Source organism: Asterias amurensis, chromosome 9 (assembly GCF_032118995.1).
Source record: "Asterias amurensis chromosome 9, ASM3211899v1".
NCBI classification, from domain to species: domain Eukaryota; kingdom Metazoa; phylum Echinodermata; class Asteroidea; order Forcipulatida; family Asteriidae; genus Asterias; species Asterias amurensis.
In genome coordinates this window covers 19,962,948-19,978,698 of record NC_092656.1, presented here as the reverse complement: position 1 = coordinate 19,978,698, position 15,751 = coordinate 19,962,948, and the positions used below count along the sequence as shown (strand labels likewise).

The window sequence follows — 15,751 nt, the reverse complement described above, 5'->3', positions numbered from 1 at the left end:
TGTTTATCATTTCCTTGTACATTTTTATACATTATTTATCAATATTATTCATTGTTAGACCAAGACAAATCACAGCGAGACAAGAACTTGAAGGCAATATAAAACAAATCAGCACGGGGCTGGTTCATATCGCACTCTATATAAAGTTGCAATGTGCAATTGATAATCCACGATGCAGAGACGACTTGATAATGTAAACATGAACGGTTGCATGCTTGTGGAACTCTGTGCATCCATGACACGCAATAAGTAAAGTACATAGGTCAAACTACGCAATTACTGCACTTTATAGTGACACAAACGGCACATGATCAAAGCATAGAGCAAGGATCAAAGTAGGCAGCCATGGCGGGTGTATTTCCTTCCTCCGTGATTAAATGGTGTTCAGGCACCAATAGTCACGCAACTTCGATAAAACTTGTGGTGTTTAGCTTTTACTTGCTCATACTAGGAGAAAGCATTGGAAACTGTTCCAGTGTTACTAATGAAGCTGCTACGATAGGAACCAAATATACGCCTACTATAGTGACTGGTGCTACCTTTGCTACACTGCAGCAAACGACCCATCACGCCCCCACCATCGGCCCGCCACCGCCAGGCACCATCGGCCCACCACCGGCCGGTGATCTTTGTGGGACACAAAAGAGTAACAGCTACGACTTGACTACCCTAGTAACGTAGGTCTTAAGTGTTTATTCAAGGTTTATTTTACAGTACACAAAATCCCATGAAGTGTTTAGGTATTATTACATCACTACGTGCAAGTCCAGCATAGGTATGCAAGCCTCACACTGGGCCCTACACCTGATTGTGTTTGGTTTTTGGAAATTCTTTTCTTTTCCAAACATCCCACACAAAACAACCGATTGTATCATTAGGCCTATTTTTATACGCCTATACGCCACGTACTTCCTATAAAAACCCCTTCTTCCGCGAACACCAATTGTTCTGGCAGCATTCCAACAAATTGGGATTGCTAGCCAAATCCCCGTTATAGATAGTCTGATGCCATTCTTCCAAAGAATATATTATTGTTGTTCAATAAATAATGAGAGGTGAATGTTCGTCGGTGCATAAAGCAGAAAAATGTCTTCCAAATGCATTACGTAACTACACCCTCTACATGATGCGAGATGTTCGCTCTAAGAAGAGAAAAAAAAATATCTTAAAATCCTATGAAAATCTATTTCTTCCTCCATTCTGGAACCAATTATAAACCATCAAATTTCTCGTATTTCCTCTTTTTAGACCGCCATATTGGACTCTGAATAAGTTGGGAAAATGTTTCGACACCTTCGGGAACCAAAACATTGGTTGTGAATTTAGTTTTGCGTTTTGTAAATATCTTCCACTCGATGTTGCATCACAAAAACCAGGAGTTGGTGCCTCGCAAATTTCCACGCAACCTGGATCACAACGAGCTTTGCTTGGCGGTAGAAGTGCTGTCGTTCAAAACACAGATGGTATGTTTTATCAATGGGAAAGTAAACCTATACCTTTGGTTTTTGGAGCTCTTTAATTTGTTTATCCCATGATAAAGCCATTGGACACGTAAACACACTTCGTGTATCACAACTTATATATAAAATAACAAACCTGTGAAAGTTAAGGCTCAATCGGTCATCGGAGTCAGGAGAAAATAACGGGAAAACCCACCCTTGTTTCCGCACGTTTCGCCGTGTCATGATTGTGTTTAAAAAAAATCGGTAATTCTCGATACCGAGAATTGGTAATTGTTTTAATGTTTTCTCTAAAAGTAAAGCATTTCATGGAATAATATTTCAAGAGAAGTCTTTCACCATTACCTTCTGTAAACCCTGTAAGTTATTTGTAAATCTGTGAACTTTTATTATTTGTTTCTGTTCCGAAAGTGGTCCAATGGCTTTAATATAGATTTGCCTATTCAATAAAACTAACTTGTAACCATTAATATCACCGAAAACCGGAGCGAATGTCTGGTCCACACCGGAAAAATATTCCGAAATTGGAATACATGATCTGGCGAACGTATTTGACCATTACGTTTCCGGATCCGATTGAAATTCTGGAGGACAAAAACTAATCTATTTTCCCATAACCACAAGACTTACAAAGAAATGATTCTCAAAATGCTTTCATTTGAGAGCTGCAGCTTAGCAAACTAAACTAGATCAACCCAAGTTACTTCACTTTTTCAAGATGGCGGTTACAAAGTCCGAAAGCAAGACGTTTTGACCGTGCTGCTTTTTGCTTTTTGGCGTGAAATTATTTCATCCCGGTGCCCTAAGAACACATATTTATTCTTTCGGTCAATTTTAAACCCACAGTTCAAGAAATATGTATTTCATAAAGGCTGTTATTTGTTTATTTATTTATTTATTTCCAGGCAAACAGTACATACAAAGAATAGGCAATACAAATATGACTACACATAGAACAAGCCTGCGGATAACAAGAAAAAACGAAAATAATCACTATCTAAAGGCGATCCAGACAATAAAAATAACAAAGGCACAAAAGGGCACAAGGACAAAAACGTCATAAAAATGGCACATCAAATACCATATCAAATGTAATAATTTGTTTTATATATTGTTTCTCGTGACTTGTATTATTTTCTGAAGATAGTTTTAAAGGGACGATCAGGATCCCTGGGTTGATATGTAACCAGACTGAAATCATTGACTTTCTTAAAACCAACAGGAACACAGCTTCTTATTTCCTTCGAAAACGGAGAATTGACGGAATGTGGAACACTTCAAGTGGAGTTTTACTTGCAATGTAAACAAGATGCTGTATGGGCAATTCCTATATCAGGCAGTCCTGGCATGTTACCCTCAGACACTACTGTAACACTGGATCAAACTAACTGCAAAGTAAGAAATAATAAGCCGTCAATGAAAAGTCGTGGGCTCGAATCCCAACCGAGTGATTTCCATCCGGATTTTCTTTTTTGCACAACTCAGGAAAGTAATGGGTACAATGCTTTGTACATCGGTTATAAGGATAAAAACATATTATAAACTGCAAAGTAAAAACCCTTTCAACTTTTCTCATTGAACTTTTGAATTGAATATCCGTGCATACTAAAATATTGGCCGAAGTTTCTGAGAGGAGGCCCGCTATTTATTTGTTTATTTGCTTCTAAATGCAGTACTATATAAGCAACATTTTTAGTTCAACAATATTCTTCAAAATTTATACAAAATCGTGATTTGTTTTAGATAAAATTCATGACGATCTATTATCTACGTCTAAAAGTCTAAGAAAATACCTGATGTTTGTATACTCGTCTTTCTGGACGTTTATGGCGTTCTCTGACTTACAAAGATTTGTCTATAGCTGTAAAACTATTTCTTATTTATTAGACAAACTGTCGTAATCACACAAAACATAACCCCCAGAAAAGAAAATGTATCCTATAGTATCTCTTGCCATGGATGGCTCACCCTTTGTTTTATGTTTTAATCTCCCAGTACATTATAAATGCCGACTACAATGGAGCGTGCTATACGCCATCGGGATTAAGTGCAGGTACCGTTCTCATCATTTTGTAAGTATTGCCGAAAAGTTACTCTTACATCTTAGAAAAATGTTGACATCTTTAGTGCGTCAAATTACTTCTTCTTTCTTCTTCTACTTTATTGAATGTAAACTCTTTATGAATATTTTGCGAATATTTTTGACGAGATGGTATCCTCTTAAAGTGATATCTCTTTTTAATCAAGATTACTATTGAAACAATGGCTTAAAACCCAGTTTAATTTGTTATATCTTTTGCTTTTCCATGCTTCTCAGATTTCTTTGTACAGTTGCCGCGTATCTGATTGGAGGAATAGCATACAATAAGTTTTCCGGTGCAACAGGTGTAGAGCTCATCCCGAACTATGAAGTTTGGAAAAATTTCCCCAGTGACGTGATCGTATGTATTACATTCTGTAGAACACTAACAAACTGGCCATTAAATTCAGAGTGATTAGTACTTCACATGCATGAACTGATGTCACTACAGCTTTAGTATCACGATTTATCTATTTATTTTTGAATGAATCTTTGTCTTTTTGTTGCAACAGGGTGGATTTGGATTCGTAGTTGGTCTCATCACGTGCCAGAAAAACACCAAATCGGAGGAATATGATAGCATCTAGATCGCACAGGACGTGTTGCTATAGAAGGAAGAACTCAAGACGATCCGATGTGCTACATCACTGGGCAAGCTGCACCTGCACACCATGACGTGGATACGATTAGGTCAATAAAGGTCACACCGGAGGCCTATTGCAGTACTCTAAATAACAATATTAATTTACTAAAAAGTTCAATATTGCGTCTATTGCGTCAAAATTATCAAAAGTGCATTAAGGCCACAATTCAAAATGCATAATGAATGGAAGAAAATTATAAGAAAAGAAGACTGATCACTGGGCCAGTGCCCAAACCGTAGTGTATGGGTAAACATTACGTCTGTCCTGTTATAACAGAGACCAATGACTACTTTATATGGACCTTTATCGTGGTGCAGCCATTTTGATTCTCAATTAGATGTTGTTGTTACCAAACTACTGGCATTTTCCACTGTCAGATTACAGACTTAATTTTTTGGCAAACAAATTGTGTGCAAAAACAACTCGTCTTATATAGAATCGGTTGAATATTTAGTATTGCAATCAAATTTGTGTCTTTGTACAACTAATTGACTATTAAAATACATCTTAAAAAAGTGCTATTCATTTTGAAAAGAGGCATAGCCTAGGAGCTGAAAAAATGCAGAATAATCGTCAAAATAATTTGTTTGTTCGTTTGTTTGTGAAAAGAAACTGCCAAATAAAAGACGGGTTCTACTGTGAAACAAAAAGTAAACCATTGATTTAAACATTTTGTTCTTACTGTCTTCACAAGGCACTTTTTGGAAAACCTTCTGTCAGTTTCTTTAAATCCCAGAATGCACTTCAAAGTACAGGCCCTCAGAACCAAAACAAATAAGAGTTCCTTACCCTTTGTAAAATAATTGTGTCGATATAAAAAGACTAAAACAGCCATATCCAGACTCTTCCCTAATCTCTGGTGTACTTTGAAGCTTCGTATGAGCAGTGCTAGTGGCGCAACTGTGGAAGGGGGTGTCGCATGCAATTATGTCCTCTATATGCAATACTATCCGGAGGACATTATTGCATATGCAATAGTGTCCGCCCGGACGCTCCTGCATAATGCAATTGTGTCCGCCCGGACACATTTGCATAATATGCAGTTGTTTCCGCCCCCGTGCAAAACCGTCCTTGCAGTAAATTGAAACGCACTTGGTCGACGGAACACGTTCGCCATTTTTGTACAAGCTAAAAGTGCATGTCATGAATGACGTGGGAAATGTTTGGGTATTCGCTGCAATCTAAAATACAGTGTACATGTCCGCCGGACGGTTTTTGCACAGTCCCGGACACGATTGCATATGCAAAAGTGTCCGGAGCGGACAGTATTGCATGGCGGACACAATTGCATCTGACAGGGGCATACACGGGCCCCAGGGATTGATATAAATTACACACTTTACAAGTTTTCATATTTTAAAAGGAGTTTCTCCACTTTGGGCCTACACGCAGACACTGTTTTTGTTTTTACACTCACGGGCAAAACAAAACCAAATAATCTGAAACAAAAGCAAAAACAAAACAGGTTGTCCCATTCGGTCTTTCCCCCGTGACCACATTATTTTGTTTTTATCTGCCGCGTAAAAACCCCGCGAACAAGCCCGCCCGCTATCGTCAATGTTTAGATTAGTTTAAGTCAAAATGGCGGCCTCCGTCCTTGCAGACGACCGTTCGAAACGCTACGAAAAGATAGAATTTCTGGGCGAAGGGCAGGTAAATATATAAAGTCTACTTACTAAATGATACTACTTGCATCCGTATTTATGAACTAGTGACAGTAATAATGGTCCCAAAATGACAAACTAGCATCCTACTGAAAACACATGACACCAGGATAGTGCACTCCACTCGATGCTCCATCTCCACTCTGCCCAACCACCACTCTGCCCCCCCCCCCCCCCCACCCAGTCTGGTAACCCCTGGCAGTGGCAGTGGCACTGCACCGGTTGTGCTGGTTGGTTTTCAACTCGACACCCGGCACCAAATGTCAATCTTGCCTGCCAGGAAATCCCCTGGATTGCAAAAAAGGTTGCTCGTTTAAAAACAATCAATGTGATTTGAATTTGATCTGTTTATATTTACAGTTTGCTACGGTTTACAAAGCCAAAGATACAGAAGACAAGAGTAGAATTGTTGCTGTTAAGAAAGTAAGTTAAATTAATCACAAGTGCAATGATTTCTTAAAAGATTTATACAAAGAAAAAGGTCTTGTAATTTGTTTTTAAACCAAGAGTTTCAAACTAATAAGCACCCTCGGCTTCGCCTCGGGTTCCATTTCCCCCTCGGGTGTACAAAACGCCATGAACCACGTCACAGCGTGCAACAATTGTATAATGTCAACATCAAATATTCTTGCTTAATGCTAAGAACTGAAGACTTTTCAACCGAGCAACGTGTAAGAATAAATGAGAAATTTCAGACTTTTATCTGAATTCAGACTTTTACAAGTCTGAAGTCTGCCTTGTATACAAAACAGCACTGCATGATTTTTTTCCCCCAGAAGCTCCTTGGAATCTGTAACTCCAGGGGTCATTTAAAGGTGGAAATGCTATAATATATTTACCTCAATTATCTTAAGATATGGAAGGAAGTTTCAGCGATATTATCGTTGGTGTCCTCACCCCTGATTTTGTTTTGGATTAATTTCTAGATAAAGCTAGGTCATCGGAGTGAAGCTAAAGATGGCGTCAATCGAACTGCCCTCAGAGAAATTAAACTACTCCAGGAGTTGAAACATGACAACATAATTGGGGTAAGTTAAAACAAAAAAGGTAGAACAAAATCATTCAGATTGATTGGTAAAAACTCAAACAAAAAGGGTATTGTTTAAGTCTATAGACAACATAAAAGTAGAAACAATCTTGAAATCGATTTCCCTGAAAGACTACCATAATTAAAGTGTGAGAAACCGATATGAGTCAATTCTCATTTCAAAAACCCAAGTTTTTATCAACCATTCACACTACTTATAATTGATGATTTTCTTTTCTTCTCAGTTATTGGATGTATTCGGCCATAGATCTAACATCAGTCTTGTATTTGATTTCATGGACACAGATCTGGAGGTAATTTTATATATTTTCTGTTTTGTGTTGGTTATTAAGTCAAGATCTCACGAGTACAGAGATGGTTCTTGTGATTGATTTAATGTGGTCTGACGTTTTGACCGTAGCAAAGTCTTTCTCAAAGTCTTTCTTTAGCCTTCAAGAAAGACTCTGCTAGGGTCGGGGCGTCAGGCCATGACATTTTTTTTTTACATTTGTACCATCGGCCCCTATGGTTGGTGAATTGTTTGCAACAGCTGACTCTATTTTCTGATTTATTTTCTGTGCGTAACAAAATTGGCAACACAGGCTGTACACTCCCCAGGGAGCTGAGATGGTTTAAGGACTGAAAACATCCCAGTGACCATGGTACTAGTTTCTGAGCATCACTGTGTGACAGATTCAGAAGCTACACGTATACAAGAAGTCACTGTAACCTGTCTTACTATGAGTAGTATTTATTTTGTGAGACTACTGTCCAAGTTTTGCGTTTTGAAACCCCAAAAAATAAAAAATTAAATAAATAATTTATTTATTTCTCCTTGCAGGTGATAATACAAGATAACAGTTTAGTCTTGAAACCAGGAGACATTAAAGCTTATACGATAATGACCTTAAAAGGACTGGAGTATCTACACAGACATTGGATTCTACACAGAGTAAGTGAAGATATCGTACAGCTATGACCTTGATCATAACTAACAGACCAGGGGTCGATTTCACAAAGAACTTAGAACTACACATGTAGTCCTAACTTGGGACTAGTCCTAGGAGATGCTAAAAACTTAAGGCTAGTCCTAAGTTAGGTAGAGTAACTCGAGATAAGACTAGTCTCGCCTCTTTGTGAAATCAAACCCCAGGAAGATTATTTACATGGGGGTGGGTTACTTCTTATCAGAGAAGAAAAACTCTATAAGAAAATTGTTATCTGAATCAATCTTATGCGCGACATCATAGGCGAAGGACATCCTTGCAAAGAGGTCAAAAGAAGCTGCAAGTTACACGTAGCTGTGCAGTTTAATTGCTTTCATTGTCGTTGTACCTCTAAGATTTCAACAGGATGATGTCAATCTTAAAGGCAGTGGACATTAATGGTAATTACTCAAAACAAATATTAGTATAAAACCTTTCTTGGTGACGAGTAATGGGGAGAGGTTGATAGTATAAAACATTGTGAGAAACAGCTCCCTCTGAAGTGCCATAGTTTTCGAGAAAGAAGCAATTTTCCACGAATTTGATTTCGAGACCTCAGACTTAGAACTTGAGGTCTCGAAATCAACCATCTAAACGCACACAACTATGTGTGACAAGGGTGTTTTTTTCTTTCATTATTATCTTGCAAGTTCGATGACCGATTGAGCTCAAATTTTCACAGGTTTGTTTGTTTATGCATATGTTGAGATCACCAACTGTGCAGGCTAGTCTTTGACAATTACCAATAGTGTCCATTGTCTTTAAAGCTACTTATAATAAGCAATCTGCTTATCAAAGCTAGCTGCTTAACAAAGCAAGCTGCTTAAGTAAGCAGTTTATGTAGTAGATATTCCTTATGAACTTCTGCTAAGAAAATGTAACTTGGAAGAAAATCACAAAAAGGAGCATGATATGAATTGTTAAAATGTTATCTTTTTTTATGCGAAATCTTTGTCCGTTTACACAATTTCATTTTTTTTTTTGTCTCCTGAAGGATATGAAGCCAAACAATCTACTGATTGATACGAGAGGTGTTCTGAAGATAGGAGATTTTGGTCTGGCCAAGTTCTATGGTAGTCCTAATAGAGTTTACACACATCAAGTTGTTACAAGGTGTGTACCAATACAGCTCTATGGCGCTATAGTTGTCTCGTGGTTTAATTCCTTTTCACACTGTCACTCTTATCCCCGTTGAACACAGCTCTAGGGAGGCCCAGTTTGTTACCCCACAGTTACTATCGCACTGTCTCTGCATAGGTTCTTATACCACAGGGCTCTGGCTGCACGTTTCAAGAATACCTCAGGGTTTTACCGAGCACCCCTACCCCAGAGCGTCCCTGGTGTAAGCCCACATCAAACAAGCCACTGCGATCTCAAGTTTCAAGACTCTTCTCAAAACACATCTATTCAAATTATCTTATACTTAATTATTCTTTTGGTTCCTCTGAGCGCTTAGAGACTTTCTTTTGGAGGTGTTAGGCGCTATAGAAATGCGGTTGTTATTATTATTATTATTATTATTATATACCGGGGTAGATCAGGGGTGAGGTGATCCCAAGTGTGAAAGAGCTGCCCGTATTGCCCCTAGGGAATAGACTAGAGTGAAAAGGGCTTAAGACATCTGTCCTTTTCAAGGATGTGGGAGGTCATGGGTTCGAATCCCACCCAAGTATCTGCTAATTTGATATGTTGTACTTATTATACGTTGTGTAGGTCAGAACTAAATCATATTGTTCTTCATCCCTAGTTACTATTTCTGTTTGTCTCATTGTAGATGGTACCGTTGTCCAGAGCTACTATTTGGAGCTCGTATCTACGGTGTCGGTGTGGATATGTGGGCACTTGGATGCATTCTTGCCGAGCTTCTTCTAAGATTACCGTTCCTACCTGGAGAATCAGATCTTGATCAACTCACAAGAATCTTCCAGACATTGGGAACAGTTACTGAAGAACAATGGCCTGTAAGTTGTTATCCTGTTTTAAAAGCATCAATGATAAATGATCTATTATTATACATAACCCCCCGCTCTTTTCAATAAGTGCATTACACAACACACAGGACCAAAGGCTTTCTGTCCCATCCAAAGGTCGCATCATTAATGGTTAAGTGTCATGCCCAGGACTCGAACCCACACTCTGCTGATCAGAAACACCAGAGCATGAGTCGGCCATAGCTAATACTGTCAAGATTTGTCAGCCCTTTCTCTAGCCCAAACTCAAACTCCAAGCAGAGAATTGTGCTAAGCAACTTTCTGCTAAGCAAAAATAAGTAGGATACCAGTCACAGATTGCACATAATGACATGGCACTTTGGCTGGTAACCTTAATCTGCTAAGCATAATTTGGCTTAGCTATTTTTTGTGCTTAAACAGCTCTATGAAACTGGGTCCTAATCTCATTATGTGTATCTGTAATCAGGGAATGTCGTTGCTACCAGACTACATCGAGTTCAAGAAGTTTCCTGGCACTCCTCTAATGGACATCTTCTCAGCAGCTACTGATGATCTACTGGAGGTCTTAGCTGCTTTACTTTGTATTAATCCATCTAAGAGATGCACAGCTTCTCAGGTAGGTAGCTCACTAATTATTATCTATTTACTAATTGTTTCACATCCAACAGAACAATTAGTGTTTGGATGACTAGGAAACGAGAAGCACCATGCATTATACTTTTACTACTTGAGTCTATTTTCTTTTTTCTTTTTTTGATCTAAGAAAAATGAGAAAAATTTTACCTGAAAATGGCCTGAAAAGCGTTAAAGCAATATGCATGGGATCAAAGTGGTCCCCAGAATATTTGAATACTTGCACTGTCTGTATTTCTTGTTACTCTCATGGTTTCTTTATCTTGCAGGCGTTGAAGATGAAATATTTCAGTAACAAGCCAGCTCCTTCTCAGGGTCCTAAGCTACCTATGCCTGGTGCCCCAGCAGCCATCTTCAAAGAACAGCCACTTATAAGACCAGGTGTTAAGAGAAAACAACCAGATGAGTCAGGTAACCAGACCAGTATGTATCCAGACTGTCAATCAATCTATTTTAGCCAGCAGGCACTAGTGCTGCAGGCTGTGCTGCTATAACAGGAAAACAGTATGTCCCCTCAGAGATTCTGTGTCCCCATATTGCGAACTGTGTACAAACAGCTTCTGATAGCACCCTCTTTTGAATCAACCTCCCCTAGCCCATTTTCATTTCTCATTTTGGGGGACAGAATCCCCAGGGGGAAGATTTCTTTATGACACCAGCCGTCGATTTCACAAAACTCTTCCTAACTTAAAGCCATTATACACTTTCGGTAAACAGTATTTGTCCAAGTCCCACACTTCGTAAGTCCTCACAACTTATATATAAAATAACAATCCTGTGGAAATTTAGGCTCAATCGGACATCGGAGTCGGGAGAAAATAACGGGAAAACCCACTCCTGTTTTCGCGCGTTTCGCCGTGTCATGACATGTGTTTATATAACAAATCCGTAATTCTCGTTAACGAGAATTTATATTGTTTTACCGTTTTCTCAAAAAGTAAAGCATTTCATGGACTAATATTTCAAGAGAAGTCTTTCACCATTACCTTCTGTAAACCCTGTAAATTATTTGTAAATCTGTGAACTTTTTTTTTTGTTCTGTACCGAAAGGGTCCAATGGCTTTAAGACTAATCTTAGGACTTAGGACGAGTCCCAACCCTGCACTGTTGCATGCAGACCTAAAGATGAATCCTAAGTTAGGTTGAGGTACTCGTCCTAACTCAAGATAAGACGAGTCCTAACTCTTTGTGAAATAGACGGCAGGATATCTGTGACGCTGGCAGTGAAAGGATTTGTACACACAAAGACATGTACACTATTTATGCAAAGTTTATTTGAATCAAAATGAGGCTGCACTTTTTGTTTTATTTTGTAGCTTGAAAGTTTTTCTTGTTTTGCATCTTCAGGTCGATTATCAAAGAGGCTCGTCTTCTGAAGGCCCAGCTCGAAAAAGAACCGGAATATTGGTGAGTTCAATTAGTTCAAAATCAATCAATGTTGCACCATATCCAGAAGGATTCTTTAGCTCCACAAATTTTCTCTATCCACTCCTGGCTGTCTTCCTTCCGTGTTCCAGGTAGAAGGTGCAGTTAACGATGATGTTGTTTTCCCATCTTTTCTTTGGCCTACCCTAGCCTGTATATTTTTCCCCGTTTACTGTTCCAAGTAATATGCAATTTGGAAGTTTGCCACTCATTCATTGTCTTGCCTTTTATCAATTTTGTTTAAACTGGTAACCTTCTGTTGGCCCGGCGCCCGCTCAATGTGTGCAATGGTCTGCCGGACAACGGCCAGGCATCAACCAATTTATTGGCGATCAATTTGCGCTGCGAAATACCACACCAAGTTTTAAGTCTGGGTTAAAAGTAACTCAATGTCCATCTCTGATTCCAAAAAAAGACCAGGCAGCCGCAAGGAGTTCCGGGGTACCCCTGTCGATAATGCCCAGTTTTCCGTTGCAAACCACTCGCAGACCCATGCAAGCTAATTGTGACTGTTAAGTAAGATACAGTGTTTTGACAATTTTAACCTTGTGCGTAACGTAAGTGACATTTCAGGAGATATACCATTTTTTCCACTGACACCATGTTACGTGCCTCTGTTTCTGGAAACATTGTTATTATTGAGGCATGCTTAAAGGTTCATTTGCCAAGCTACATCTTGTGTGAATTCCACCAGTATGTGCCTGTCTTAACACTTTCTTGTTGCATCTTCCAATGAATGCATGTAAGACATGAGTTTGAGCATGTAAGAAAGTTTTCTCAAATAAATTCTTGTAATTTGCTGACTGATTCTCTGCGATGAGTAGACCAATCCAGTAGTCTCTGCCCACGACGCACGTGCGAGCAAGAACACGTGGGGCTCTCCAATGCCTTTCTGCACAACTCTGCCGTGCGCGCCAAGATACGCGCATGCATGTCGGACCTTGTTTGTCCAACCTTCGTTGCATTGTGATTGGTCAATACGCAATGGGGCGGAGCTTAGTGGATCGGTTTATTAACAACATCAAGTGTGATTGGAGTTGTGTTACTGGTCAGTCATTCTCATCTAAGAATGGTACATGTAGAATGTACAGCCATTGATGAATTACAATAATGATAACAAACTAGTATAATTTGTGGGTCAAACCATACAAAACTTGAGAAGGCTTTGAGAAGAACTAGTATGGTCTCTAAATTTCAGACATTTAACTCCGCTCATCTTCAGGAAAAAACACCTACCCCAAAAGAGTTTTACACAGATCAACACCACTCAGAGTGATATTAACAGCCCGCATGTGAATCACCGTTTTCCTTCACTGTTATACTAATGACTGTTTACTCTTTGATATGATGGCATGTGAATTAGCTCTTAGCATGTTCTCTGTAGCTGTGTATTTTACGATCACTCGTAATGCCAGATATTGTTCCACCATTCATTGGTCTTGAGAGTTTTTTTTTGTGGATTTAAGAAGCTATATAAGGACTTTGTGAATGTCTTTAGTCTCTGTCTTTTAATGCTTTTGTGGCTGTCCAATGTTTTGATGACTGTATCAACCTACACACAATGCTGCTGCTATAGCAACAGCCACAGCCATTACTGTATTCAACGTACACACAATGCTGCTGCTTTAGCAACAGCCACAGCCATTACTCAACTCAATCACTTCAAACACAACCCCAGACACTAGATTTTACTGCAGACAAGTCATAAAAATTGTTCTTCTTTCATTACAACAAGTTGCAAAATTTATCCGAGGTCAACTTATTTTCAGACTTGAGACACGTCAACAAACAACCTGAGATGAGTGATTGAAAATGTCTTCTGTTGTCTCCTTTTGAACAACTTTAAAGTTCAGTACTCAAGAAGCTACTTTATATCAGGCCTCGTTTTTGAAAGGGCAAGGGCACCAAAGGATTTTCTCCTTAGTAAAGGGCACCCTATGAGGAAAATTGTAAATTTCTACGGTAGCGTTTCAAAGGCACCAAGGTAATTCCCAGGGGGCAAGGAGGCAATTGCTTCTGTTGCCTTCTTGAAATATCATACCTGTTATATACTCACCTGAGCCACATCGATGGAGCCATGCTTCCAAATATTGTTCAGCAAAGTCATTTGCTCGACAGTCATTTGTAGTAATTGTTCATTTTGTTTCTTTGAAGCCATTTTGTTCCGGTGGGAAGCCTTTGAGCTTGACTACTCGTTCAACTGATGACATTCATCCAGCATTTAGCAAACGGCTGGTTGGTATCAAGACCCGGTTTCATAAAGGTGCTAAGCAGAAAATACTACTTGTCAAATATTTGCTAAGCAAAAATTGATCCTTGTATGAGGATCAAGTACTTCTAGTTATGCTAAGATTACACAAAGTGTACTTGAACAATATTTATTTACATCTTATCTTCAATCTAGAAGCAATGTTACTTTACCTTGGAGTGTAACATCTAACGTCGTCACATTATATCAATCTTATGAATTTGATTCATGAAGTAAAAACTTTGGAACACCAGTCGTAGTGACAGTTTCGAAGTCATTGCTGTTTCTTTCCTTTCACCGTCGTCGTCTTAATGACCGGCATCCTGTCTCAATCCATCCAGATTCTCTAATTAGAGCAAACGTTGATGAATAACGTAACATGTGTAGATTTACTGAGACAACCCTACTCAATTTACTCCTGACATAATTATATAGCTCTTTAATTTTGCCCTTCTAGGGAAAGGGAAGAAGGATCAACTCAATTAGCGAGGAATAAGCTTTGACCAAGAAAATAAATAGGCCAGCATTTTGCTTGTATTTTCGTTCATTATTTCTAGGACATTGATTGGAGTTCCCAAATCTTCCGAAACCCTATGCAGGAAGTTGTCTGAGGTTGTGGGGTTTTGGTCTGCAGGACCTAGTAACGATTTATATTATTGGAACAGGCAAAACGATCTTATCTTAGTCTTAAGAGTGTAGGATTTTGAAGGATATAGGTGGGTCTTTAGACAAAGACAAGGGAGGTTAGGACTTAGGGCTTTAACTTGTAAAAGTTAATGAGCAAACGGCAAACTTGTAGCGACCGCACTGTAAACTGACTGAATTGTAGATAACATCCTGCAGCTGATCAGTGGCACAATGAGATTGTGCGTAGCTTTTGCCAAGTAATAGTAGCATTTCGTAACCAACCAAAATACGTTATGATGTTAACTGTGTGTGAATGCTTCCTGAATGTGCGCTTTAGAGGAACAACCATATTAAGCGCCTAATATGTTGTGTATTATTATTACTATTGCAACCTAGCAAATCCACTTAGCAATATTTTTATCTGCTTAAGTCATGAAATTGAACCAGACCAGTCTAAAGTACTGAATTCCAAACTGTAAAACAAGTATTTAAAAATATAACTGGCTGTTGTAAACTGCTACCAACCAAGTTTTATTGGCCTGAAGAAGGCTTTGAGAAAGATCCTGCAAGGGTTGGAACGTCAGTCCTTAACAAAAGTATGGGGCTAAACTTTATATAACATTCTGATGTTTCAAAGAGGTTTAAGTACATTTTAGTATAAAAACGGTTTTATAAAAGCCAAGACAACAAAATCCTTCAGTATCACTGATTGTTCTTGTCCAAGTTGTCATCCTGATGGTATGAAGGGCGCCCTCTACAGCTTGTATTTGTCCAAGATATCAAGTTTTAGAAATGACAATACAGCGGAGACCAGGGCCCCTTTCCGTAGAGCTATAAAAACACATCATTTGGTCACATGAAATCAAATTTTGTAACATAGCTTATAAGTTAACTTTGTATATTTGTAAGAATTATGGAGACACTTAATAAAAAGACATACTTGAGAAATAAATTTTATTCTTGTACTTTTTTCGTTTGGTTTTTACCAAGTGTAAGTGAATGAAG

At 38.7% G+C, this 15,751-nt stretch overlaps 2 protein-coding genes across 5 annotated transcripts in view; both read left to right on the top strand.

Moving 5' to 3' along the window:
- Window positions 1-280: 280 nt before the first annotated feature.
- LOC139941625 (uncharacterized) lies at window positions 281-4,839 on the top strand. Its single transcript, XM_071938210.1, has 6 exons — window positions 281-677; window positions 1,249-1,463; window positions 2,683-2,855; window positions 3,456-3,532; window positions 3,778-3,901; window positions 4,053-4,839. Exons 1-6 carry the CDS (start codon window positions 346-348, stop codon window positions 4,125-4,127), a joined length of 996 nt encoding a protein of 331 aa, XP_071794311.1. The 5' UTR covers window positions 281-345; the 3' UTR covers window positions 4,128-4,839.
- An 898-nt stretch (window positions 4,840-5,737) lies between these two features.
- The window catches only part of LOC139942349 (cyclin-dependent kinase 7-like), an 82,109-nt gene continuing 72,095 nt past the window's right edge, over window positions 5,738-15,751 (top strand). The window contains exons 1-11 of one of the 4 annotated variants that reach the window (XM_071939190.1): window positions 5,738-5,837; window positions 6,209-6,271; window positions 6,775-6,876; window positions 7,121-7,189; window positions 7,717-7,827; window positions 8,856-8,974; window positions 9,636-9,822; window positions 10,280-10,429; window positions 10,716-10,857; window positions 11,794-11,853; window positions 14,026-15,685. In XM_071939190.1, the coding sequence (XP_071795291.1) occupies window positions 5,766-5,837; window positions 6,209-6,271; window positions 6,775-6,876; window positions 7,121-7,189; window positions 7,717-7,827; window positions 8,856-8,974; window positions 9,636-9,822; window positions 10,280-10,429; window positions 10,716-10,857; window positions 11,794-11,822 (1,044 nt within the window). In that variant the 5' untranslated portion in view covers window positions 5,738-5,765 and the 3' untranslated portion in view covers window positions 11,823-11,853; window positions 14,026-15,685. Of the gene's footprint in view, window positions 5,838-6,208; window positions 6,272-6,774; window positions 6,877-7,120; window positions 7,190-7,716; window positions 7,828-8,855; window positions 8,975-9,635; window positions 9,823-10,279; window positions 10,430-10,715; window positions 10,870-11,793; window positions 11,854-14,025; window positions 15,686-15,751 lie in introns of those variants that run through there. The other 3 variants (XM_071939189.1, XR_011786653.1, XR_011786652.1) reach the window with 3 other exon arrangements.

What these genes read in the sequence shown, in the direction of transcription:
- LOC139941625 (XM_071938210.1), top strand. Translation starts at nt 346, where the DNA reads ATGGCGGGTGTATTTCCTTCCTCCGTGATTAAATGGTGTTCAGGCACC. An exon ending in GACTTGACTACCCTAGTAAC is followed by an intron (nt 678 to 1,248) that starts GTAGGTCTTAAG and finishes TCCTCTTTTTAG; the next exon opens with ACCGCCATATTGGACTCTGA. An exon ending in GGTACCGTTCTCATCATTTT is followed by an intron (nt 3,533 to 3,777) that starts GTAAGTATTGCC and finishes CATGCTTCTCAG; the next exon opens with ATTTCTTTGTACAGTTGCCG.